At 40.3% G+C, this 27,749-nt stretch overlaps 1 protein-coding gene across 2 annotated transcripts; it reads right to left on the reverse strand.

The window, feature by feature from the left end:
- Window positions 1–580: 580 nt before the first annotated feature.
- Window positions 581–27,005, reverse strand: LOC132805712 (inositol polyphosphate 1-phosphatase-like). Of its 2 annotated transcripts, none has more exons than XM_060820921.1 (6): window positions 26,763–27,005; window positions 13,434–13,654; window positions 11,153–11,213; window positions 7,628–7,828; window positions 2,486–2,657; window positions 581–2,186 (listed from the first exon to the last, which is right to left on the reverse strand). In XM_060820921.1, the coding sequence occupies exons 2-6, from the start codon at window positions 13,635–13,637 to the stop codon at window positions 1,685–1,687; spliced, it is 1,140 nt and encodes a 379-aa protein (XP_060676904.1). In that variant the 5' UTR covers window positions 13,638–13,654; window positions 26,763–27,005; the 3' UTR covers window positions 581–1,684. The 2 variants fall into 2 exon arrangements, with proteins under 2 accessions (XP_060676904.1, XP_060676903.1); XM_060820920.1 differs by having other exon boundaries at window positions 26,588–27,004.
- Window positions 27,006–27,749: the final 744 nt, after the last annotated feature.

Here is a 27,749-nt window from a genome sequence, read left to right on the forward strand (position 1 = left end):
TGAACAGCAATGGTTCAAGATGGCAGCTCACCACCACCTTCTCAAGGGCAACTGGGGAAAGGCCATAAATGCTGACCACTGCAGTCCATGTGGTGATGTTGCTTCCACGATGGCACCAAGTAGGAAATTATTTGAAATCTATCTAGTAATGAGGTTGAAACAAATGTCCGACTGACACCGTGAAACATGCTGCAGTTTCAAAATAAGCCAACTTCCCTACTGGCTGGTGTAATCTTAAATCTCGAGGTTTTCTGAACTTCTCACAATTTGCTCACCCAGAAAGGTTTGGTTCAGGTAAACATGGTTCCTGACTTGTTACATTCTTTCTCTTATTTTCTGATCTGTTGTCTCCCTCACTATGGAACTTAAGCTTTTATAAAGGAGGGAGTTCAGAAGCTAAAACTTATAAAATGTAAAATTGGTGTCTACTAATTTACTTCTCTTTCTCAATTAACAACCTGATAGCTTGAACTATAGAGTTGAATCTTCATCGTGGTGTCTCAATTTTTAAAAAAAACACATGGTATACTTAAAATTTAAAAATAAGAAAGCCATAGTAATGAATCGCTGTTGTACATTTCATCTTTAATTCCTTTTTTTTAAAAAAAAGCAATTAGACAGTTAAATTTGTTTTGACAAATGAGCTAAAATAGTGAATTAAAAAGTCAGTTTGACAGCAAACAACTTTACAACTAATCCAGGTTTGTTTGGTTGTACTACTCAGATTCCATTTCAATGTTTTGCCAGAGGTAATTTGTGAAAACACCATTCAGATTTTTCATTTTCACCAATGACTGGTGCCAACTTGGAGCAACAAAGATTAGATTAGTGGGAATTAATATATTCTTATCCCATAAAATGAAAGAGACCCATTGAGGTTAGCCTTGCTGCCCATGCATCTAAAAAATTAGCTGCACCAAATCTGAATCACTTTGGAGCATTTCCCTACTGTAAGCTGTGTGTATCTACATGTGGTACACAAACATGAAGCATAGTACATTTAAGATCTGTTGTGATCTCATGGTCAATAAATTTATAAACATTTGAAGAATGGCCATTTGAGTCTTCACAAGAGGAGAGGTGAAAACTGGAACTAAAATACATATCTCTGAAATTATGACACATGCATACAAACATTCATCGTTGGTAACATGGGCAACTCACAAACTGTTTTTTTCCCCCCAAGTATATCTGTTTTGACAGAACTACAGGTAAGAGACCAAAGGGAGCATTTTTAATTAATTGAATTAAGAACATCAGCAGCAGCCAGGTTTCACTTTCCTTGAGAACTTTTTATAGTTCTGTTGGAGATTTGAAAAGTAAAATCATATACAAAAAGTTTGGCAAAATATTAGCAAGAGACTTCAGTTAGCATACAATAATTTCTTTTTCTTGACTTAGAGTTCAAGACAATGAGTCAAGGTAACAGTGCCCACTTTTTTTTATTGTTTTAAAATAATTTGGCATAATGGTACTGCCCCTACCTCTGAATCAGGAGGCCTTGGTTCAAATCCCACTTGGTTCAGAGGTATGTTGCAACATTATTGAACAGGTTGATTCAAAAATATTTCCATTTTGTATCGCTTACAAATTACTTTTTACAAATGGGATTAGGGCAGTAAAGTGAGATTTTTTTTAAAAGGCACTTCGAGACAAACTTTCATCTTAAGGTAGTATTTTCATGCTACAAATAAGTGTCTGCAGTTAAACAGAGTGCATTAATAATGGTCTCTAACTGCTCTCTGGACCTGTAAGCTACAAATCCACCTATGTTGGCCCACTTGTCAGCTTGTTTTGCCCCTTCATCTGGCCTTGCATATTGCAGCTCAGGGAAACCACCACGGTCTCCATCTTTTGGCTGAGAGAGTGTTTTGGCAAGGTTCACAAAACCACCTCCTAAAGATTTCAAAATGGCATGAGGGGCACAAGTATCCCACTTGAAAGTTGTGTCTTCTGTGACAACATAGGCATCTACTAAACCAAGGATAGTGCACAATCCTTTATAGCCTGCCCCACAAGCATAGTACATTCTTTCACCACAGAAAGGAGCTAATGCCTTCTTGATGCTTTCCTTCTCACTTGAGCTCATGACAATTGAGAGTTGGTTGTGTGCAGGATTCTGCTTTGGTACAGAGTGGATATTGATGCCTTTATAGGAAATACCCCAGTAATATTTCCCCCGCCACCTGTAGAAAACAAGCATGTGTTAGAGGAACAACTTTATACGTTAACATGTGTCAGTTTGTTGTGATCTGGAGATGGAGTGAAGCAGACTGATCCTCTACAATGCAGAGGAGTGGGGAGTGAGGGAAGAAATTTTAAAGTTTTCCAATTGTAATAGATCCAGTAACTGCAGTATAGGAAAGGGAAAAGTGTCTTTTAGTTATTGCTGCTTTTCATGCAATCAAAATTCTATTTCCATTGGCTTGCATCCATGTGCTTAGATGGTATGCTTTGAAAGCTGAAATACTGAAAAACTATGTACCTTAAATTGGGGTCCACTTCATGAAATGGTATGTTAATAACCCCCATGATTGGCTGCCCCGAGTTTCTGTCATAGACACCGATAAGTACAGCAGCAGATTTTAGACCATGTGTGTGGATACCACCTTTGAATTTATCTTCGAGTTGTCCCTTGATGTACTGATTAGTTGAATCTGTAAACAGAACCATGGCAGTTTTAAAAAATATATGGTTGTATAAATCTTTCAGATTCCAACTAAATACACTAAAATGATAATGAATTTTTAGCCATTCCAATTTCATTCAGTTGTACATTTTTAAAAACTCTTTATTTTCTCCCTTTAAAATCGCAACTAGGAGACTGGAGTTTCCACAGAAACCTCGAGATAAATTTAACTAGCCTTTCTCCAAAGAAAGAATTTGTCAGTCACAGTTGGTGGAAGGATCAAGAACCATCAGGAACAGGTTTAAGGTGATTGGCAAAAAATGTGATGGTAACTGTCCTCACACAGTTAGTGGTTGTGGTCTGTAATGTGTTGGAACCCTCACTGATTTTTGACTTTTCACTTTGGTTTTAATCAGTTTTGGTTCAGAGCTGTGAACTGTGGGCTGAATGCTGAAGGCAATATTTGGACTGTGAGCAGCATCTTGTTTAAAAAAAAACAGAATAAATGAGCTGTTATTTCTTCATGAAGCCAGGCCTGCAAGTTACGACAGGTTATTTCTTATTAAAATGTACTTGCTAGATGCTTCAACCCAGAGAGGCCTTATGCTAAAGCAGATGGCAGATGTTGAATGTTAATTGGGACCTCATCAGATGCAACTAGTCTAACAAAGGGAGACCTAAGTTTGAACTGGTTTTTCGACTCTTTGAGCCAGAAAGATTGTGCCTGTGAAAGCTCAAAGATGGCGGTTTGGTGGCTCCCTGTTTGTCCTCCCTTTATCAACTTATTGAAAGTTCAGAGAATAGAATCCCAGTTATAAGAATTAAATCAATATTCCTCAGACCCTACTGGAAGATATTTGCATGCACTGGTTTCATCATAAGCCAAGCAAGATAAAATCCTATGTGCTGTTGATGTTACAGATCGTGGCGCCTGCTTGAGTGAACTGACTCATTTATTTTTCCTTTATGTCTGTCTACTTTTGTGAGAGAGTGGGGGCTGATATCAAGGAAGATTGGGTTTAAATCATAGACATTAATCTGTTTACCTTGTGCTCTGCTAAAGCTACTGTATTATTCATAAACTGTTAAATCTTTTGTTTACACTAGAAACCTGGTGTCTGGTATCGGTTATTCATAACATCTGGTACTGATTATTCAAAAAATCTGGTTAGGAACCATTAGGGTCAATTTTGAGGACCACTAAATTTTTTTAATTTTACTGTGTTGTGAGTACAGAGGTAAGGAATGATTTGATTCAGCTGTCCGTCGCTGTGCTGCAACAAAGTCATTGGCTAAGAATGTGGTGTAGGCAGGATCAATTGAGACTTTCAAAAGAGGATGTGATCGTTAACTGCAAAGGAAAATTTTACCAGGCTGAGGACAAAAGACAGAAGTGGCACCAGATTAATTGTTCAGAGGGCCAGTATAAATAACAGGCTGAAGGAACTAATGTGCAATATCCATTTTCGAATTGTACAGTCAACTTCCTTAGGCAGGAAGGAGGAATGAAATGGGTTGTCTCTATCTCCACTGAGCAAGTGCCCCCAAGATACACCAGTCTGATTTATCTCATGATATCTTTATTTCATCTTTATTGTGGAGCTTAAATCCTCCACATTTGTTATCAACCAGAATGGAAGTGCTGCATTGTCCGTGTTCATGAAAATGCCATAACATTGAAGATTCCACCTCCGTGAAGCAGTAACTGCTGTTACAACTGAGTTTTATAAGATTATTACATTTTGGAATGCATGGCGTGGGGGGAATCATGTGACCTGTTCAGCAGTTGATACGACAATGAAGGGGAAGCAATGCTTAGTGGTATTGTCAGACCCAGATAATGTTCTGGAGACCAGGGTTTGAATACCACCATAGCAGAGAGGTTATTTGAATTCAATAGAAAAACAAATCTGGAATTAAGAGTCCAATGATGACCATGAATCCATTGTCGATTGTTTGAAAAACCCATCTCATTCATTAATACCCTTTAGGACAGGAAACTGGCATCCTTGCCTGCTCTGGCCCATATGTGACTCCAGACACACAGCAATGTGGTTGACTCTTAATTGCCTTCTGGGCAATTAGGGGTGGACATTAAATGCTGCCTAGCCAGTGATGCCCATATCCTGTAAATAAATTTAAAAACCTAGGTGGTTTTGTTGTTAGAAAGCAAAAGGAGACTTTTATTATTTCACTGAGAGGAAGATGGAAGGTATTTAGACTTGGAAATATTGACCACAATTTCAGTGTATACCACTGACGAAACTTGGAGTTTCCCAAAGTCCCAGAAAGATGCAGAAGGTGTTGAGTTGTAAGCAATGATACTGTATTTATCTGTTTACTTACCAAGACGAAAGAAATTCCAATGAAGAGTGCAAGAGGGCATGCCTGCAGTGATTACAAAGGACTACTGGTATGCCAAGCAATATAAGCAGCATTCAATAGCTAAAGCTAAGCAGTGCCACAACTAGCAGATCAGATCTCAGCCCTACAGTTCTGCCACATCCAGTTGTGAATGGTAATGGATAGTTGAACAATCGTACCTTTAGCAGAGCAAAGATAAATGACAAGATAATCTAATTAATGTCAATTAGGCACAAACTTTGACTCAATATGAGTCCAAAAATCAGTTCAAAGTCTGGCCTGCCTTTGTAGACTGTTTGCTTCCCGATGAGGTCCCAGTTAACATTCAGCATTTGCCATCTGCTTTAACATAAGGCCTCTCTGGAGTCAAACCATCAACTAAATTCTTTGATCAAGAACTAACCTGCAAATTAACTTTCAGGCCTGGCTTCAAAAACAAATAACAGCTAGTTTGTTCCTTTTTTTAACTCAAGCTGCTGCTCACAGTCTGAAGGTTACCTTTCAGCTCTCAGTTCACAGCTCCAAACCAAAACTGACAGAAACTAAAAAAAAATGAAAATCAGCAAGGGTTCTAGCATTGGATAAGGCAAATTTGTTTCTTGTAGCCATGGTAAGGAGTGCGGTAGAATTCATTTTGAGATTGGGTTACAAGTTTCCGCATAAACCCATGACTATTATAGACAGCATCGTTTTGATTAGTGTGATATTCAGTAATCTGAAAGATAGAGAAGATGAGACAGAAGTAGTCAGATCTGCTCCTAAACAAATGAAATATTGACTACTGTAATCTTGTGTGTCAACATGAAAAAGGCATCTTGGATGTTTGTTTGGCTGAGACTTTCATTTTTTGATTTGGACATTGAAGAGCCATGAAAAATAACACAAGTCAGAAGGAACAATCTAAACAGGGTGATCCAAGGACTGAGTATTTTAAAAAAACCTTATGATGAAATGGTATCTTATTTTAAAAAAGAATCAAAGGGACTAAATTCAGAGGGCTAAAAGCTCGACGATCCAGAACTTTGAGCATATAATTTACTCCTGGTATTCAGTTACTCAAGGAATAACTGTAAATGGACACTGACAGCATGAAGTGATTACAAGTTTGCCATATTTTGGGTAATATCTATGAAAGCTCATCACTATAGTGATGACTTTCCATTTTCTTAATGGGGAGGTGTTGCAATTGAGGTTTAAGATTACATTTTTGGATTGTTTTCAAAATTGGCCAATTGAGGGGTGATCATGTGACATATTCTGATCTGCCTAACAATACGCTTGAATGAAGCGAAAGTGATGACTGAAGATGCTGGAGATTAGAGTCAAAAAGTGTGGCACTGGAAAAGCGCAGCCGGTTAGTCAATGTTTCAAGCATAAGCTCTTCATCAGGAATGTGATAAAGAGTTTATGCTTGAAATGTCAACTCCTGCTCCTCAGATGCTGCCTGACTGGCTGCACTTTTCCAGCACCACGCTTTTTGACAATAAGCTTGAATGATTTGATTGTTAGAGATCAAAAGAAGACATGATTGTTCCCAAACATAAAACAATGACCACAGTCTGAGTTTACCATGAGTGGACCCAGATTCTCCCGAAGTCCGAGAAAAACTGTGATGCTGCAAACCATGCATTTGCTTCTCAGATGCAGAGAAGTTGTATCAAGGATAACTAATCAGCATTTCTTTTTATAGAAAACTGATGTTTCCCAATCACGTGGAGGAGGTTAGAGGAATTTATTTTGAGATCAGGTTACAGACTTCCTGGTACATAAAAGGCAGTTTTATCTTTGTGGTCTGCATTCATCTGTGAGATGGACAGTATAAGATTAAGCAAAGACAGTAGTGTAGTGGTATTGTCACTTTGACTAATAAACCCCAGGCCCAGGCCAGTGCCCTGATGATATGAGTTTAAATCCTAATACTTACAATTCAAATTTGAAACCAGGTCTCAGCGATGGTGCCATTAAACTATAATCAATTATTATAACAATCTATCTGGTTCACTAATATCCTTTCGGGAGGGATTTTTGCCAGCCACATTCTGCTGAATGTTTTTGTTTCAAAAGACAAAACTAACCAAATCTGCACCTGAAGCAGGGAAAATACTAATTATATATTTCACCATACAGAATGCAGGTGGGACCACGTGTTCTGACTGAAGACTGCGTTTGTGAGGCTTTAAAGGAGGCTGGAAGATCTGTTAGCTTGACATGAGAAAGGGAACTGCACATTGAAAGGACGTTCTAGGATTAGAAGTTATCCTGCTGAGAAAGCCAAATAAAAAGCAAGTCATCTGGAGCAGTGAATAATTTTATCCAAGTTCTTGAAGGATATAGTGTCCACTCAATGAACAGTGTAACATATAAACGTTGCAAGAGATTTTCAGTCATGCTAAAAGTTAAATGGGGGAATTTCTTTCCTGTAGTTAAAGTATAAGTTGCCTGAGAAAATTCAAGTGTTTAGTCAATGGTGTTTTAGTGATTTGTCTTTATTGTCAAATCTTGACAACCATTCATTTAGCTGTTAAGTGGAAGTTTGAATTTCTCTTAAGGTTATCAGTCCGAATGAAGATTGTTACAAAGTGCAAGGCTTAATATAGGTTGAAGAGATTTTATTTTGGTGAAGGCTTTACTTACCAATAGGATCAACCCATATCCCTATGGTGTCAATGGGAATATCTATTGTTAGCTTCTGCAAGTCTGGACCATCACTGTGAACACTTTCATGGATACACTTTGCCAAAAGGCCAGCAGCTTTCAGATTCCCATCTAGCACTTTACTCAGCAATTCTGCTGTTTCTTGCTCTGTTTTGCAGACTTTCACAGCAATGGTTTCACCTGTAATAGGGAAAAAAGTAACAAGAATGCTTTTTGTTAGGTTAATGTTTACTAGAGTTGTCCAAATTTAATGCAAAGGTTATATGAATTCAAAAATAATGTGATAGTCTAACTGTGCCAGCTTTCTCCAATCTTATATTTAATTTAGTTTTGGAGATGGTGACGAACAAAAACGACTCTCACAAGTTCCATTCAAAAACAAGCACCGTATGGTTCAAACATCCTGGTTTGGAGCTTATCCTGACAGCATTGCTTTGGCAGAAATGTCATGAGGAAGGACGAGGCAGCACACTATTTCAGGTTGATCCTGCCCAAATTTCTTCCAAATGTGTTTGAACAATCTAGTTTGTCTATAGCAAATCAGTGACTAATGACTGCGTGAATTTGATAATTGTGGGAAATACTTTTAATCCTATTTGGTAAAACTGGATAACCCATTATTATATGGTCATTAAATAAGCAAATATTGTCTAAACATTTATGAACCAATAAGTTCAAGCAGTTCTTGTCATCTGGCACATATAATTTTAATAGATGCTGTTTGGCAATATCTGATTAAAGGTTTTTCAATATCATCAACTAATCCAAAATATGAATGAGACCGTATTTATTGGTAGATATTCAAATTGGTAAATGCTACTTTTGCAGATTAGGTACAAATGAATGCACTTCTTCCTGTCACACCACATTGCCAAGCAAATGAGTCATTAAAGGGCACAAAAGGAAGATTGCCATAGAGGAAGGGCAATGAATGTTCATCAGACTTGTTGATGGTGGGACTATCATATGAAATGAGATTGAGCAGACTGGGCCTAGATTCCTCTAGAGTTTCACAAAATGAGAGGTGATTTTATTGAAATTTACAAAATACTTAAAAGAATAGACAGGTTAGATGCAGGTAAGATGTTTTCTGTGGATGGGGAGTCAAGAACAGGGGCACAATTTTAAAAATAACAAGGATGCCACTTCGGTCCAAGATGAGGAGAATTTCTTTTACTCAGAAGTTTTGTGAACCTTTGGAATGTTCTACCTGTGGAAGCTCAGTCTTTGAGTTTAAAGTAGAGAGAGATTGATAGATTTCTGATTACCACTGACATACAGGGTTATGGGGATGGAGTGGGTAGAAGGCATTAAATTGTTTGATAAGCCATGATTGTATTAAATGGTGGTACAGGTTCAATGGGCTCAATAGCCTTCTCCTGTTCTTGTGTTCCGAAAACAGATTTATTGCAACATGTCTTTCGGCAAACAGTGACATGATTCAGCAAGCCTCCAAGTTGCAGCAAGTTAAACAGCCTCTTAAGTTATCAATTGCAAATTAAACATTAATGGCGCAGAAATTACAGTACTTGTACAAATTAATTAAGCATTTATGTTCTATAAACATGCTGTGTTATTTTTAAAAATGTATTCAATTACCCTTTGCTGACAAAATCTATTTTAATCGTCAAAAGTTTTCTAAACTGCATATAGTTCTTGTGTAACTTAAAAAATTACAGCTGAAAGGTCACTGGTGCTTCCAAGATGGCTCTCACGAGTGAACAAATTGCTTGGTGCAGTGCAGAGCAAAGATTTAGAAAGATGTCAGAGGCAGTATGTAGTTTAGGCTGCGTTATTAGGTGTTTTTTGGTATGGGGCAAGTATTATCATTTTCTATTTATTTATTTAACAATCCAGCAAAATCTGTCCCAAATAGTAATGATAACTAAACATTGATCCTCAGTGTCTCCTCCCTGACAGGTTTTATATATTCTTCTGACATAAAAACAATGAAAACTGTGTTAATTTGGTGTGGGAGACATTCCAGAAAGTTTCTCTTGGAGGTGATTTAATAAATTCCCAAGATTATTGTGACTATGAGGTTCTGGTTGCTGTCCTGTGACTGCTGTTGGGAAATCATTTTAATATTGCTCTCATCCAACTTGGGCTCATGGATCAAGAATGGAAATTTGTGGGAGACTCTGGGGCACTTGTTAGAATCACTGATACTGAACCCCATCTAGAAAAAGTCAGTAACTTCAGAAAAGAAGTAAAGAAAATTAAAGGAGAAACTCTAGTGTTCTGATAAGCAATGTATGTATTTCTTCAAGAAAATATTAGAACCTTGCCATCAACTTCATTTTCAGAGTTAAAAAAGACTCAATTATGATCGATACCACCAACTTTTAAAATTTTTTTTCTGTGAACTTTGTGGAGTTTTCATCAAAACAAAACTGAATGTGGTAGGAATACAGCACAGAGAAGTTACTGAATCTGTCAGGAGAGAGCTGAATTTTTTAAAAATGCATTCATGGGATAGGGACTTCCCTGACTGGGCCACCATTTATTGCCCAGTTCTAGTTGCCCTTGAGAAAGTGATGGTGAGTCTTGAATCACCACAATCCATTTTGTGTCATTCTACCAACAATTCCGTGAGGAGGGGAGTTCTACGATTTTGACCCAGCAACACTAAACAAACAGCTATTTATTTCCAAGTCAGGATGGTGAATAGTATGGGGAACTTGCAGAGACTGGTGTTCCCATATATCTGCTGCCCCTATCTTTCTCATTGGAAGTGGTCATTAATTTGGAAGATTCTGTCGGAGGAACATTGATGAGTTATTGCAGTGCATCTTGTAAATGGAACACACTGCTGCTACTGAGTGTCCGCAGTGGAGGGACTCAATGTTTGTGGATCTGGTGCTAATCAAGTGGGCTGCTTTGTCCTGGATGGCGATTAATTTTTTGAGTATTGTTGGACTCTCTCTCATCAAGGCAAATGGACAGCATAACGTCACACTCCTGACTTGTAGATTGTGGACAGGCTTTGGGGAGTCAGGAGGTGGGGGGGGTTACCTACTGCTCTTGTAGCCACTATATAGGGTGAGTCCAGTTTAGTTTCTGGTCAGCAGTAACACCCAGAATGTTGATGGTGGGGCATTCAGTGATGGTAATGCCATTGAATGTCAAGAAGTGTTGATTAGATTCTCACTTGTTGGAGATGGTCATTGCCTAGCACTTGCATGGGTGATTGTTACGATACCCTTTCAGCCCAAACCTGGATATTGCTGCATTTGCATATGGACTGTTTCAGTATTTGAGTTGTGAATGATACTGAACATTGTGCAATTATCAGCAAACATCCTCACTTCTGACCTTATGATGGAGAGAAGGTCATTGGTCATGTCCTCAGCTCCACCACCTCCAGCTATATCATCAATGAATACAATCGTTTACTTAAAGCCAATTCAGCATCAACTATGTCTTATTTCAGTCTCTCTACATTTGAAAACTTGACTGTGTTCTACATGATTTGAAGTAACTAAGTAAACGTTAGTAACATACCCAGACCATTTTCAAACTTGTTGGATTCCTCTCCAGCGATATGAGGTGCAAGTTCTGGAAACTGATTTGACAGACAAATAATTAGAATCATAGAATCCCTAGTGTGGAAAACAGGCCCTTTGGCCCAACAAGTCCATACCAACCCTCCAAACAGTAACCCACCCAGACCCATTCCCCTACCCTGTATTTACCCCTGACCAATGCACCTAACCTCCACTTCCCTGAACACTGTACGGGCAATTTAGCATAGTAATTTCACCTAACCTGCACATCTTTAGATTGTGAGGGGAAACTGGAGCAAACCCATGCAGACATGGGAGAATGTGCAAACTCCACACAGTCAGTTGCCCGAGACTAGAATCAAACCCAGGTCCCTGGCGCTGTGAGGCAGCAGTGCTAACCAGTGTGCCACCATGCTTAGACATGAAACAACAATGTCTAGGAGACGTGACTCTCAACATTAAGTGTATGTTACAAGTAATACTGCAACATAAAGGATGTCCGATAGTAGAAAGTCTACACATTTCATTATCGGGATATCTCACTCTTGAGTAAGAAAGCATGCTTTGCTTTTAACCTTAAAGGATTGGAGAGCTGGCACTGTACAGGAACAAACGTGCCTTTGAGATGGGATACCCCAAAGTATTCACAGGATTAAGCAAATGCAGTAATGAATAATCAATCTTGTTAAAGAATGTTGCTAAGCTGTTACATTTGCCCATAGCCAGGAAGATTAAGCACTTCTTAACAAATCAAAGTAGAAGCAACTTTAGGAAATTACTGAACTGGATGTCATTTCCCTGGTTACCAAACAAGCCACTGGTGTTTGGGCATCGCCATTGTGTTCAAACCCATTGGATCCATCAGAATTTGCATTGATGTAATGAGGAAATCCACTCTATGTCTACTGTCTACAAGCCAAATAGCCTAAAGATAGTTTTTTCTAAATCCAAACTTGATGCCAACACTAAGTTCTGGCAGGTATCATTACAAAAGCAATCCACACACTACTTTTTTTGTAAAATACTCCAATTGTAAAATTTTGTATCTATCGTCTGCAGCACGATCATGTCAGCTCCAGAGATTACTCGGCTGACTATGTCCATTGTATGAGAAGTTTAAAAGTTGTCACATTACACAAGAATGATACATTGATCTGCGGGAAGATAGTTGAGGATCATGACCAAAGGGGCCATGTCGTTTTCAAAAGCCTGCAGGCCAAAGAGCTTATCTACAATGTAAACTGTGAGTTCTCCAAGGAATCTATCCACTACTTGGAACACATCATTGACGAGAATGGGCAAGACCACAGCCACAGAAAAATTGAAGGCTATTAAGAGGTTTCCAACTACAAAATCAGCTCATGACCTGAGACGATTTATAGTCTTGATAAACCAGTTAGCAAAATGCTTGCCTTGCATTGCAGTTATGACTGAACCCTTGTGGTAAGTCCTAATTACTCAAGTATCTGGAGGTTATTAAGATCATTTAAAAGTACAGTTAATAAAAACACAATATAGCTAAATAATTAGCAGTGACAAATTCAGATTTGCAAAGTAGAATCATTTAATGATATGTGTGCAATGTCATCCCAACCTCTCTGCAGCCCAGCCTCAAAGTGAACCATTGAGGGTGAAATGTAAATTGAGTTCCTCTAATCTGCTTCCATCCATTTGAACTTAGAGTCCCTCAACTTCTTGCCAGGATTACCAATGGATCAGTATTTTTCCTTGGAATTTATGTTTCTTAAAAAAAAATTTGCAAACAGGACTATGTTGTTGTTTACAGTGAGGTTATGATAATAAACACAACCTTTTCCCTTCCATTTTTCTCCATTCTAAACTCTTGGAGCAACTTCCTTGCTCATTATGTTGAGAAGTCAACATAATCAGTTGACCCTCAACGGGTTTCCAGCATCTGCAGTCATTGTTTTTACCTCAAGTAGAAAATTCTTCAAATGCCAGGTTAGATTTAACTCAAATCAGATAAACTGAGTAAGACACAATGTCATGCTTTCTTTGCATCAAAACAAATGTGTCTCAAACTCTGAAGAAATTTTCATTTGTGGGTACTCATGATGGCTCCATTCTTGACACTACAACTGAGCAAGATTGCTAAATGATTGAAGTATATGAGTGCAGTTTTTTTTCCCCCCACTGAGTTCATGTGACTTGGGACTGTATTGAGATTAGTAATTACAGAAAAGGGATCTCGTATTTGAAACCAGACACACAATTTGAATGTAGTATTTCACCCAGCCCGCCTTTCTGATAGTCAGCACCTTTTCTGCTATATCATTCTTAATCATTTCTTGAATGATGACATCTGCCAGAGTCTTGAAGTCTTGTACAAACTTCTTATTTTTATCTGGTCCTTTTTTCTCTTCAATGAGAAGCTGGAACAGTTCTTCTTCCCGTTTACAAGCTCGAGCAATATTTGCTGATTTCTCAGAAGCACAGATCAAGGCAGTTAGGAGACTGGCCATTGCAGCAACGTGGTAACCTTAAAAAAAACAGACATGTTAAATCAAGAGATGCTGACTACTTAAGTCCTTACTATTTAAAAGGAGCAGTATGCTATAATTCTTACTAAACTAAGCTAGATTCAATAGTTATACTAATGTTTAGTCATCAATTACTCCTAACTGACAGATGTCCCCTATACAATTGGCAGTGCTGAGCAGCTTTGCCATTACCATGAGTTGGAAGCACAGTGTCACAGTGAGCCAGTTCTCAAGAATGAGAGCTCTGTGCGAGAGTCACAAAATTCAAGTGTTGACCAGTAGAGTATTTGTTTTTTTCCTGAGATTCTTGAAAAGCACAATCTTTCTGAAAGATGCTCCCCCAATCAGGGTTAGGTTGGAATGTGGACCACAAAACATTCAGCAATGAAGTCTTCAAGGTATTAATAGGAAAATAAAGGGTAGATAAAGATAAACTATTTCCACTGGTTGGGGATTCTAGAACTCTGGGCATGGTTTGAGAATTATGGCCAGACCATTCAAGAGAGATGTCAGGAAGCACTTTGACACACTCACACTGGAGTGAACTCTCTTCCACAAATAGCAGTGGATGCTGGACCGGTTGTAAATTTTAAATCTGAGATAGTCTTTTGGTTAGTTAGGCCACAGATTAGCCATGATCTCACTGAATGGTGGAACAGTCTTGAGGGGCTGAATGGGCTACTCCTGTTATTATGTTCCTGTCTTATTGAACAGTGGAGCAGTTGTAAGGGGCTGACTGGCCTACTCCTGCTCCTAAGTTCATATGGTCCATGAAAATGACCAAACTGGACACAGCAAAGGGCATGCAGCTCTCCACCTAAATCTCTCTTCCTCTAACCAGGCTGATGCTGTTGATAATTTAAATCTGTACAGTGCCAGCATGTGTGTGCTAATGGAACAATCTACACCTGAACTATACAGAGACTGGTGTTCTTGCAAGCCACATAATTATGGAGGTAGAGCGGGTTTAAATTTGTGAAGTTGTGATGAATCAAAGAATGGAGAAAAGGAAATAGAGGAAGAAACTAATCCGGGAAGTGATAAACATAATGACAGGATAGAGAATACAGATCTAAGAGCATATCAGATAAGATGTGAGGGTACAAAAATAGTAAAAGGACAAAACTTAAGGCACTGTACTTGAATGCATATTGCATTCAAAACAAAATAGATGAACTAGTAGTACAAATTGTGAATAAATAAGTATAATCTAGTGTTCATGACTAAGACATGGCTGACAGATGACCTAGATTTGGGAACTGAATATTGAATGGCATGTGATATTTCACTAGGAAAGGGTGGAAAACTGGTTCTGTTAACTAAAGATGGTATTAGCACAATAGAGTGGGATGAATTAAATATAAGAAGCAGTCTGGGTAGAGATGAGGAATGATAAAGGTGAGAGGTCATTTGTGAGAGTTGTGTGCAGGTCCTTGAGCAGTATCAAGGAAGAAATAATGGGAGCTTATAGGGATTGGTGCTAGGGCCTCAACTCTTTACAATTTATATAAATTATTTGGATGAAGGGATCAAAGGTACGGTAGCTACATTGGGTGATGACACAAAGATAAGCAGAAACGTGAGTTGTGAGAGGACACCTGGAGCCTACAAAGGGATATAGATAGGTTAAGTGAATGGGTAAAGATCTGGCAAAGGGAGTACAATGTGGGGAAGTATGAACTTTGGCAGAAAGTATACAAAAGAATAATTATCTAAATGGTGAAAGATTTTAGAGCTGTGAGATGCAGCGAGATCTGAGTGTCCGAGTGCATGAATCACAGAAGGTTAGTATGTTGGTACAGCAAGTAATCAAACACTAATAGAATGTTATGTTGTATTGCGAGGGGAAAGAATGTAAGAATAGGGAGGTTATGCTTAAATTATCCATGGCATTAGTGAGACCTCATTTGGAATACTGTGTACAGTATTGGACTCCACATTGATGGAAGGGGGTTAATGCGCTGGAAGCAGTTCAGAGAATGTTTACTAGACTAACGCCTGGAATGAGTGCATTGTGTTATGAGGAAAGGCTAAACATGTAACCTCTGGAGTTTAGAAGAGTCTGAGGTGAATTAACCAAGTGGGTGTGGAAAGGATGTGGGAGATTCTAGAACTTGGAGTGATAGTTTAAAATTAAGATGTTACCCATTTAAAACAGATGAAGGAAATGAAATCCTCTCAGAGGGATGAGAATTTATGGAATTCCCTTCCTCAAAAGGCAGTGGATGCAAAATCTTCAAAAATGTTTAGGGCAGAGGAAGATAGCTTCTTAACTACCAAGGGAATAAAAGATTATCAAAGGGTACACAGGAATATAGAGTTGAAGTTAAAATCAGATCAGCCATGATCTTATTGAATGGCGGAACAGGCTGAAAGGGCTGAGTTGCCTATTCTTATTCCCTGTTTGTTATGTGTATGAACTTTTTTCTACATCTATTTTGCTCCCAGCCTGCCAATGATCAGATGATTTAAAGGAAGATATATTTATAAAGCAACTTATCATGTATTTCAGAAACATCTCAAAGAACTTTGGGTATAATGCCTGACTTTGAAGTGAGGTAACTACTATGTAGGAACATATAATAGCGACTTTGTACACATTATAATTCCACAATGAGATAAAAGCCAAATTTATTTGATGGTTAGGGTGGAGTTTGGTTCAGTAAGGGATGTTAGGCAGAAAACAGAATTATCTGGCATGGAATGTTAAATCTGATGAGGCAATTTGATTCTGGTTAATCAAGGCATTACCCTGTCAAAGTCAAGTCATTGCTCTGTTCCTCTTTTCATTGGTATTCTGATGAATGCAAGATGAAAAGTTATGACAAAATGTGTCTTTTTTCAGTTATACATCAGAAAACAAAATGTACTGGATTGTCTCAAATCTCAATATCGATAACTTTCACTTTTTAAAATCCCTGAAAGCCTCTGAAAATATGGCACTGCACAGTAGGTCAGTCGCCAACTGAAAGACAAAGTTCGATGTCACTCAATGCTGTTCAAAATTGGTGCAGTGTTGTCCGTTCTGTTCACAAACATCTGGTGTACCGCAAACTTAGTGTGATTGGTTTGCGCTTGCTAAAAGTCTTACATGGAGAAATCTAAACAAGGATTACAAGTACAAGTAACTCAATTTTCTACAGAACACAACAATAATAGGGGGGCTGAACTATGAGGAGAATGCAGAGATGCTTCAACGTGATTTTGACAAGTTGAAGTGAGTGGACAAATGCATGGCAGATACCGTATAATGTGGATAAATCTGAGTTATTCACTTTGGTAGCAAAAACAGGATTATTATCTGAATGGAGATAGTTTGGGAAAGGGGGAACGAGATGCCAGTAATAATCAAAGGTATTCCTCACCTAGCAGCCAAACCAGTAAAGAATCCCAACCAGAAACCACGGCAGCAATTCCTGTAGAATCAAAGGAAAAATGTCTCCCTTGGAAGATTTCCCGTCGTGGCTTCATTTTTATTTTTTCCCTCAAATATCACCATTTGACTTTCCAAGTTAAAAGAGCAGAAGGAATCCAAGTACTCCTCCTTCACCATAATTCAATTCATATATTAGCGATTTTTGAGAAGATTTGCAGCTCAGGTTGATGATAAATATGTAAGTTAGCTCACTGAGCTTGAAGGTTTGTTTTCAGATGTGATGTTACCTAGTATGGTGATGAAATATCTGAAAACAAACCTTCAAACTCAGCAAGCTAACTTACATACTTATAAGTTCATATATGTCACTGAGGAAATTTATTTTAAATGAACTTTTGATTTTGAAAACTTGCATTGTAGTGAAGCAAGGGCTTATTTAGATTATTATGGGAGTCACAAGCATTCTTATCTATCCATCTTCCAGGGAGATTTGAACTCAAGTCTTGTGTTATAATTATGCATTTTTGTATAGTGGTCAGACATCTTGCATTAGGTTTATTTGTTCTAAATCATTGGAAATTTCATATTGAAGTACATTGACAATACAATAACAAATTGGGTCAATTATCTAGTCATAGAGTCATACAGCACAGAAATAGACCCTTCAGTCCAACTCGTCTATGCCAACCAGATATCCTAAACTAATCTAGTCCCATTTGCCAGCACTTGGCTCACATCCCTCTAAACCCTTTCTATTCATGTACCCATCCACATGCCTTTTAAATGCTGTAATTGTTCCAGCCTCCACCACTCCCTCTGGCAGCTCATTCCATACACACACCACCCTCTGCCTGAAAAAGTTATCTCTGAGGTCCCTTTTCTATCTTTCCCCACTCACCCTAAACCTATACCCTCTAGTTCTGAACTCCCCCATCCCAGGGAAAAGACCATGTGTATTTACCCTATCCAAGCCTTTCATGATTTTATAAACCTCCTATAAGGTCACCCCTCAGCCTCTGAATCTACAGGGAAAGCAGCCCCTATAGCTCAAACCCTCCAACTCTGGTAACATCCTTGTAAACCTTTTCTGAATCCTTTCAAATTTCATAACATCCTTCCAATAGGAAGGAGACCAGAATTGCACACAATATTCCAAAAGTGGCCTAACCAATGTCTTGTACAGCCGCAACACGACTTCCCAACTCCTATACTTAATGCACCGACCTATAAAGGAAAGCATACTAAATGCCTTCTTCACTATCCTATCTACCTGTGACTCCACTTTCAAGGAGCTATGAACCTGCACTCCAAGGTCTCTTTGTTCAGCAACACTCCCCTTACCATTAAGTATATAAGTCCTGCCTTGATTTGTCTTTCCAAAATGCAGCACCTTGCATTTATCTAACTTAAACTGCATTTGCCATTCCTCAGCTCATTGGCCCATCTGATCAAGATCCTGTTGTACTCTGTGGTAACCTTCTTCACTGTCCACTGCACACTTACTAACTATACCTCCTATGTTCACATCCAAATCATTTATATAAATTATAAAAAACAGTGGACTCAGCATCAAACCTTGTGGCAAACCACTAGTCCAGCCTCCACAAACAATTCTCTCCAGATTCTCCACTCTACCCTCTCTGCAATGCAGAGGCACTTCCATTCCCCTCCTCATCCCTCCCCCAACTCAAGACCTCCCTTTCCCAAACATATGGAGAACCTCTGTTATTCTATATCCAGTGCAGAATCCACCAGCTCGACAAACAGTTTTTTGGTTTCATATCTGATATAAAAACTCAGAACTTTCCGACATGACCATCCTCGGCCTTCTCCATTGCCACAGCAAATCAGACTGCAAATTGGAGGAACAACACCTCATCTTCAGCGTGTGCTACCTACAGCCCGGAGGACTCAACATTTTAAATAACCTCCCTACCCATCCTCCAACTCCCTTTCCAGTCACTCCCCCTCCCTTCCATTCCTCTGACCAACCCTTCCTTCCAGCTACCAATCAGATTCATTCCTCCCATTGACCAACAAGGTCGTACCCTCTACCTGGTTCACCTATCCCTACTTCACCACTCTGCCCCTCTCCCCACCCAAAACCCTCTCCCACCCCTTTATCTGCAGTTCCCCTTCCACACACCCGCAGTCCTGAAGAAGAGTTGCACCCAAAATTTTGAATTCACCACCACCTGATGCTGCCTGACTTGCTGTGTTTTTCCAGCCTCCTGCTTGTCTACCTTGGATTCCAGCATCTGCACTTTTTTTATCTCCAGCCTGAAAAACAACCCTCCACCACCATCCTTGTCTTCTACCTTTGAGCCAGTTCTGTATCTAAATGGCTAGTTCTCACTGTATTCCATGAGATCTAACCTTGCTAATCAGTCTACCATGAGGAGCCTGTTGAATGCCTTACTGAAGTCCAAATAGATCGCATCCACTGCTCTGTCCTCATCAATCCTCTTTGTTACTTCTTCAGAAAACTCAATCAAGTTAGTGTGACATGATTTCCCATGCACAAAGCCACGTTGACTATCCCTAATCAGTTCTTAACTTTGCAAATACATGTAAATCCTATCCCTGAGGACTACCTCCAACAACTTGCCCACCACCGATGTCAGGCTCATTAGCTTTTCCTTACCACCTTTCTTAAATAATGGCACCACATAAGCCTTCCGGAACCTCACCTGTGACTATCACTGATATAAATATCTCAGCAAGAGGCCCAGCAATCACTTCCATAGCTTCCCACTGAGTTCTAGAGTACACCTGATCAGGTCCTGGGGATTTATCCACCTTTATGCATCTTGAGACTTATAGGAATCCCTCCTACTGTGCTGCATTTCACAACATCATAGAGCAAAGAACTAAGGTATTTGACCCATCATGCCCAAGAAAATTTAAATTGAGACTTTATATTTTGTTTCAGACCAGCAGAATGTATAGCCAGAGCCCATCTATCTCAGTTGATCTATTTAAATCAGATTCATTAATGACCTCACTTTCTAAAAAGTCATAAAATATATTGATGATAGTTGAGGGAACTAATTATAATATCACCAGGTTTGCAAATGGCACACACCTGGGGTGGGAGGGTGAGCTGCGAGGAGGATACAAAGATGCTTCAGTGTGATTTGGACAAATTGAGAGAGTGGGCAAAAAATGGCAGATGGTGAGGATAATGAGAGTCACATTTATAATGAGGATAAATGTGAGGTTATTAACTTTTTGGTAGCAAAAGCAGGAAGGTGGATTATTATCTGAATGGCGACAGTTTGGGGAAGGGGGCGGTGCAATAAGACCTGAGTGTCCTGGTACGCCATTCACTGAAAGTGAGCATTGCAGGAGCAGTAGGCAGCGAAGGAGGTAAATAGTATGTTGGCCTTCATAGCGACAGTATTCAATTACAGGAGCATGGGTGTCTTGCTGCAGTTGTACAGGAGTCTCAGAGAGACCACACCTGGAGTACTGTGTGCAGTGTTGGTCTCCTTATCTGAGGAAGGATGTTCTGATTTTGGAGGGGTTGCAACAAATGTTTGCCAGATTGATTACTGGGATGACAGGACTGACATATGAAGACAGACTGGATCAGTTAGGACTGTATTTAAATGAATGAGGGGAGATCTCATGGAAACCTATAAAATTCTTAACAGGACCAAGAGAAAGTGAGGACTGCAAATGCTGGAGAAGTCAGAGTCTAAAAGTGTGGCGCTGGAAAAGCACAGCAGGTCAGGCAGCATTTGAGGAGCTGGAGACATTTTGGGTACAAGCCCTTCACGAACGTGGTGTTTTGGCGGGGGGGGGGTGGTGGTGGTGGTGGTGGTGGTGAAGGTGGTGAGGAGGAGGAAGGGGGCTGAGAGATAAGTATGGGGGTTGGGGGAAGGTAGCTGGGAAAACTATAGGTAGATGCAGGTGGAGGGGGGGGTGATAGTGATAGGTCGGAGGGGAGGGTGGAACGGATAGGTGGGAATGAAGATGGACAGGTAGGACAGTTCATGGGGGCAGTGCCAAGTCGGAGAATTGGATCTGGGATGCGGTGGGGGAAGAGGAAGTAAGAAACTGAAGTCCACATTGATGCCATGTGGTTGAAGAGCCCCAAGGCAGAAGATGAGGCGTTCTTCATTGGATGGCTTGGATTTAGCGGTGTAGGAGGCCCCCAATGTAGAGAAGACCACATCGAGAGCAACGGACACAGTAGATGAGGTGTTTGGATGTGCAGGAAGGATCCTTTGGACGGAGGTGAAGGGGGTAGGTGTGGGTGCAGGTATTACACCTCTTGTGGTGGCAAGGGAAGGTGCTAGGTGTGGAGGATGAGTTGGTGGGGAGCATGGACCGAAAAACAGAGTCGCAGAGGGAATGGTCTTGTGGAATGCAGGTAGGAGTGGGGAGGGAAATATGTCTCTGGTAGTGGGGTTTGATTGTAGGTGGTGGAAATGGCAGAGGATAATGCACTGGATCTGGAGATTAGTGGGGTGCAAGGTGAGGACGGGGGATGGGGGCGGGGGATTCTATCTCTGTTATGGTTGGAGGGGTGGGGTTCAAGGGCCGAGGTACGGGAAGTGGAGGAGATGCACTGGAGGGCATTGTTGATCATGGGAGGGGAAATTGCAGTCCTTAACAGGACTAGAAGGTTAGGTGCAGGAAGGATGTTCCCGATGACTTGGGAGTCCAGAAGCAGGGGATGTGGGGTCGGCCATTTAGCACTGAACTAAAGAGAAATTTCTTCACCCTGAGAGTGGGGAGCCTGTAGAATTCTCTGCCATAGAAAGCGATTGAGACCAAAACATTGAATGTTTTTAAGAAGGAATTAGATATAGTTCTTAGGGCTGAAAGGATCAAAAGGTATGGGGAGAAAGTGGAAGCAGGGTCTGAGTTGGATTTTAAGCCACAAATTTATTGAATGGCAGTGCAGGCTCAAAGGACTGAATGGCCTACTCCTGTACCTGTTTTCAATGTTTCCATATAACCTGTCTAAGCCTACACTTAGCTGAAGTAAATAAGCATGAACCTTTCTATAAAATGTGAAAGTTCAATGTTAATATCACTGGGGAATAGGCTAGTGGTATTATTGCTAGACTGTTAATCCAGAGACCCATGCAATATTCTGAGGACCTCGGTTCTGTGGCAGATGGCAGAATCTGAATTCAATAAAAATCTGGAATTGAGGATCTAATGATGACCATTAAACCATTGTCAATTGTTGGAAACACCCATCTGTTTCACTAATGTCCTTTAGGGAAGGTAACTGCCATCCTCACCTTGTCTGGCCTACATGTGACTCTAAACCCACAACAATGTGGTTGACTCTTAACTGCCCTCTGGGCAATTAGGGATGGACAATAAATGTTGGCCTAGTCATTCCAAAAAGGAAGAAAGATCCTAGGAGGAGGCATGGGTGGCCATGACTGACGAGGGAAGTTAAGAAACATATAAAGTTAAAAGAGAAAAAGTATAACATAGCAAAGATGAGTGGGAAAACGGAGGACTGGGGGAAGTTAAAGAACAACAGGGGATTACTAAGAAGGAAATACGCAGAGAAAAAATGAGGTACGAAGGTAAACTGGCCAATAATATAAAGGAGGATAGTAAAAGCTTTTTTAGGTATGTGAAAAGCAAAAAAATGGTGAACACTAAAATTGGGCCCTTGAAGACAGAAACAGGGGAACAAAGAAATGGCAGAAGAATTGAATTGGTACTTCAGATCTGTGTTCACTGGGGAAGACACAAGCAATCTCCCTGAGGTAACAGTGGCTGAAGGACCTGAACTGAAGGGAATTTATATTTGCCAGGAATTGGTCTTGGAGAGACTGTAAGGTCTGAAGGTTGATAAGACCCCGGGGCCTGATGGTCTACATCCCAGGGTACTGAAGGAGGTGGCTCGAGAAATCATAGATGCGTTGGTGATTATTTTCCAGAGTTCGATAGATTCGGGATCAGTTCCTGCAGATTGGAGGGTGGCTAATGTTATACCACTTTTTAAGAAAGGTGGGGGAGAGAAAGCAGGAAATTATAGACCAGTTAGTCTGACCTCAGTGGTGGGAAAGATGCTGGAGTCTATTATAAAGGATGAAATTATGACACATCAGGATAGCAGTAACAGGATAGGTCAGAGTCAGCATGGATTTATGAAGGGGAAATCATGCTTGACTAATCTTCTGGAATTTTTTGAGGATGTAACTCTGAAGATGGACGAGGGATATCCAGTAGATGTGGTGTACCTGGACTTTCAGAAAGCTTTTGATAAAGTCCCACATAGGAGGTTAGTGAGCAAAATTAGGGTGCATGGTATTGGGGACAAAGTACTAACTTGGATTGAAAGTTGGTTGGCTGATAGGAAACAAAGAGTAGTGATAAACGGCTCCATTTCGGAATGGCAGGCAGTGACCAGTGAGGTACCGCAGGGATCATTACTAGGACCGCAGCTTTTTACAATATATGTTAATGATATAGAAGATGGTATTAGCAATAACATTAGCAAATTTGCTGATGATACTAAGCTGGGTGGCAGGGTGAAATGTGATGAGGATGTTAGGAGATTACAGGGTGACCTGGACAAGTTAGATGAGTGGTCAGATGCATGGCAGATGCAGTTTAATGTGGATAAATGTATGGTTATTCACTTTGGTGGCAAGCACAGGAAGGCAGATTACTACCTAAATGGAATCAATTTAGGTAAAGGGGCAGTACAGAGAGATCTGGGTGTGCTTGTACACCAGTCAATGAAGGTAAGCATGCAGGTACAGCAAGTAGTGAAGAAGGCTAATAGCATGCTGGCCTTCATAACAAGAGGGATTGAGTATAGAAGCAAAGAGGTTCTTCTGCAGCTGTACAGGGCCCTGCTGAGACCACACCTGGAGAACTGTGTGCAGTTCGGGTCTCCAAATTTGAGGAAAGACATTCTGGCTATTGAGGGAGTGCAGCGTAGGTTCATGAGGTCAATTCCTGGAATGGCGGGATTACCGAAAGACTGGAGCGACTGGGCTTGTATACCCTTGAGTTTAGAAGACTGAGAGGGGATCTGTGAGACATATAAGATTATGAAAGAATTGGACACTCTGGCAGCAGGAAACATGTTTCCGCTGATGGGTGAGTGCCAAACCAGTGGACACAGCTTAAAAATACGGGGTAGACCATTTGGGACAGAGGTGAGGAGAAACTTCTTCACCCAGAGAGTGGTGGCTGTGTGCAATGCTCTTCCCCAGAGGGCAGTGGAGGCCCAATCTCTGGATTCATTTAAGAAAGAGTTGGATAGAGCTCTCAAGAATAGTGGAATCAAGGGTTATGGAGATAAGGCAGGAACAGGATACTGATTAAGGATGATCAGCCATGGTCATATTGAATGATGGTGCAGGCTCGAAGGGCAGAATGGCCTACTCCTGCACCTTTTGTCTATTGTGATGCCCAAATCCTGAATGAATGTTTTAAAAATCCAGGTAATGCTCCTATGCTCCCTCTCAAAACTTCTGTGTCCTTCATCATAACCATGGACCAAACATCTGTGAAAGATTCTTTAGAAATCCTCCTTTCTTCTCAAAGAGCAGCAAGATGCGATTTTGGGCTCAGTGCAATGTGAGAATGTTCTGTGAGTCTCTTTTTGTTACGCAGGTCCAGAACTTAACAGTGGGTTGGGATTAGGAGTTCTATTTTCAGTGCAGGGATTGAAAACTGTAGCATTACTGTCTATCTTGCAGATATAAAAACTTATATCCCCAAAACTAGACAGTGTATAAATACTAGGCAGGCAATCGCCTGAATGCATAAACCTATTTCAGATTCAATCGGACCCAAACTAAACAAAATCCAATAAATGTTGGTCTGAGTGGAACTTTTATTAAGTCTTAGTTCACTAGGATGCCATTGATGAGCATACAGCCAGCACAAGTGGTTGACTGTTGAAGGGTCTTTGTGCATTTACAACATGAAGCCATGGAAAAACATGAGGGTTTTATGATGGAATGTAAAAGGAGAGCTTCACAACAATATTTATTCCAATGCATGCATTGCGGTTTTCCAAACATATATATAAAAATATTACAGCTCACATATTCCACAGCATTCTACTAAATATGGTTCTCAGAGAGGCAGATCCAATGAATAATGACATTATCTGAATGCTCAGAAGAAGATATCATTTCAGCTTGGTTTGATTTAGTACTGGTTCTCTTCTATGTCAGAAATATAGGTCTAAGCTGCCATTAAACAAGGGCATGTGTAATCTGGAAATGACAGTTCCGTGGAGTGTTATTTTAGCAATATTACTTATTAAAGTTCCATCTCCCCATTCAATTTGACTTTAAAGATTCCCCAGCACTACTTAGAGAGAAGAAAGCTTGCCTAGTGCCTTGGCCAATATTCCAGTTTCACCCAACATCTCTCAAAAATAAACAGATTAACTGATTTTATTGGTGCTTATAGGTTGTGCACAGTAGGAGGTGCTTCATCAACATCCACAGCAAAACATACAAGATTATAGGTATACTGTAGGAGCAGAGTAAGGCCACTCAGCCCAAAGAGCCTGCTCCACCATTCGATCATGGTTGATGTTTCTCAACCTCATTTTCCTGCCTTCTCCCCGCAACCCTTGATCCCTGACTCATCAATAACCTATCTCTGACTTAAATGCACTCAGTGACTTGACCTCCACAGCCCTCTGTTGCAATGAGTGCCACAGATTAACCATCCTCTGACTGAAAAAAAATCCTCCTCACCTCAGTTCTAAAGAGTTGTCCCTTCACTCTGAAGCTCTCCCTTCAGGTCCTAGTCTCTCCTACTAGAAGAAATAATTTCTCCATGTCCACTCCATCCAGGCCCCTCAGTATTCTGTAAGTTTCAGTCACCCCCACCCTGTCTAATGTCAGTCTTGTACAGACCCAGGTTCCTCAACTTTTCGTCATATGATAAAGTTATAAATCACACAACACCAGGTTATAGTCCAACTGGTTTAATTAGAAGCATGAGCTTTCGGAGTGTCGTTCCTACATCAGGTGGTTAGACAAGCTCTTCAATCTGTGGGATCATTCTTGTGAACCTCCTCTGGACCCCCACCAATCCTTCATTCCATCACTGTCTTCATTGTGTTTGAGATTAGATTACTTACAGTGTGGAAACTGGCCCTTCGGCCCAACAAGTCCACACCGACCCTCCGAACAGCAACCCACCCAGACCCATGAGATGAGAGCATTTTTGCTATTGTTAAATAAATGTTCTCGCGGTCAACAGAAATCTTGTAGACACGGGAAAAACTGCATCAGAAATCTGGCACCAATGTATAGAAACCCGATTTAACACAATAAACATGGAGCCCCCGCCCTTCCATTAGAAATGTTGAGTTGAATTCTCGGTGGAGCACTTTTTTGCTTGAGTCAAATTATCCTGATCATTACTGCAGCTTTAGAAGGTTGCTTCTCAATATTTGAGCAGACTTTCATTGTTCATTCATGAAATGTTGTGCCAAAAGTAAATCTTATAAAAGTGTAATTACAGTAACATGTTTTTTTTAAAAAAAAATCTCAGGATGTGGGCATCACTAGCAAGATAAACGTTTATTACCTACCCTGAGTTACCTAATCGACTTGCTGGTGCACTTCAAACTGTGGTTCAGAGTCCAAAATGTCAGAGCGGGCTGCGATATCAGCAAGGCCTCTCGATTGTTACTCCAAATACATCACCACTTTACTGCTAATAACTACGCTACCTGGTGTCCACCGATAGAAGCACAACGCACAGACCTTGAAAACTGACAGAAGGATTTCCCAGAGGCTGTCAATGATGGTGTTAAAATCATCCGCTGTAATCTCGTTGTTCGCAGCCCATTTTCCCCGTAGCAAACCTAGACTTCGCTTCCACACTCAGGAGGATCTGAACTTAGAACTGCTCCTTGCGAAAATGTGTGTGGGCGGAAGAAACTTGAATCCTGAATGTTTATTTTGTTTCACCCGCCCACAGTTTGACATGGGCACATTTTCCCGGAGTCTGTCAGATTCTCTTGATTTTACTGCGATGGCGGCTAATGGAGGCCCAAAGCACTGGTTAGCAGAGTTCAGCGGTCGTGAATTACCCCCAAAAAACAGACTTTTCTTTCAGGATCAAGAGCGATTGCAGAGGATTAAGTTTATAGAGTGTATCCCTTTTATAAAATTTACACAATATATTTACAGCTGTATGCACTTATACAATAAACAAAAACTGATGCCGACTCAAAGGACAAATTAATATAAGTTTGCTAAAAGTACCCTTTTAAGGAATATATTGAAGAGAGAGAAAGGTTTGGGAGGAAATTCCAACGTTTTGGGCTAAGCCCGCTGAAAGTACTGTCATCGGCAGTGTAAACAAAATGGGTGGGGATAGCGCTGTTCAGGAAAACTTTGCCCTTTATGTAATGGCCAAATTGAGATGCTTTTTCCCCGGGACTTCTACCTGACATAGAATATATTTTATAATTATTGTCTTGCCTTCATTGGTCAGTGCATTGAGTATAGAACCAAAGCAGAAATTACTGAAAAAGCTCAGCAGATCTGGCAGCATCTGTGCAGAGAAATCAGAATTAATGTTCAGTATTTCTCGTCATATTCCACCTTGGGACCCTGCAACCACACAGGATAAATGTGGATTTCAACAACTTCCTCATTTCCCTTCCCCACCCATATCCCAATCCCAACCCTCCAATTCAGCACTGCCCTCCAGAACAGTCCACCACTCCCCACCACCCACCCCCA

Source organism: Hemiscyllium ocellatum, chromosome X (genome assembly GCF_020745735.1).
Source record: "Hemiscyllium ocellatum isolate sHemOce1 chromosome X, sHemOce1.pat.X.cur, whole genome shotgun sequence".
Lineage (NCBI taxonomy): Eukaryota > Metazoa > Chordata > Chondrichthyes > Orectolobiformes > Hemiscylliidae > Hemiscyllium > Hemiscyllium ocellatum.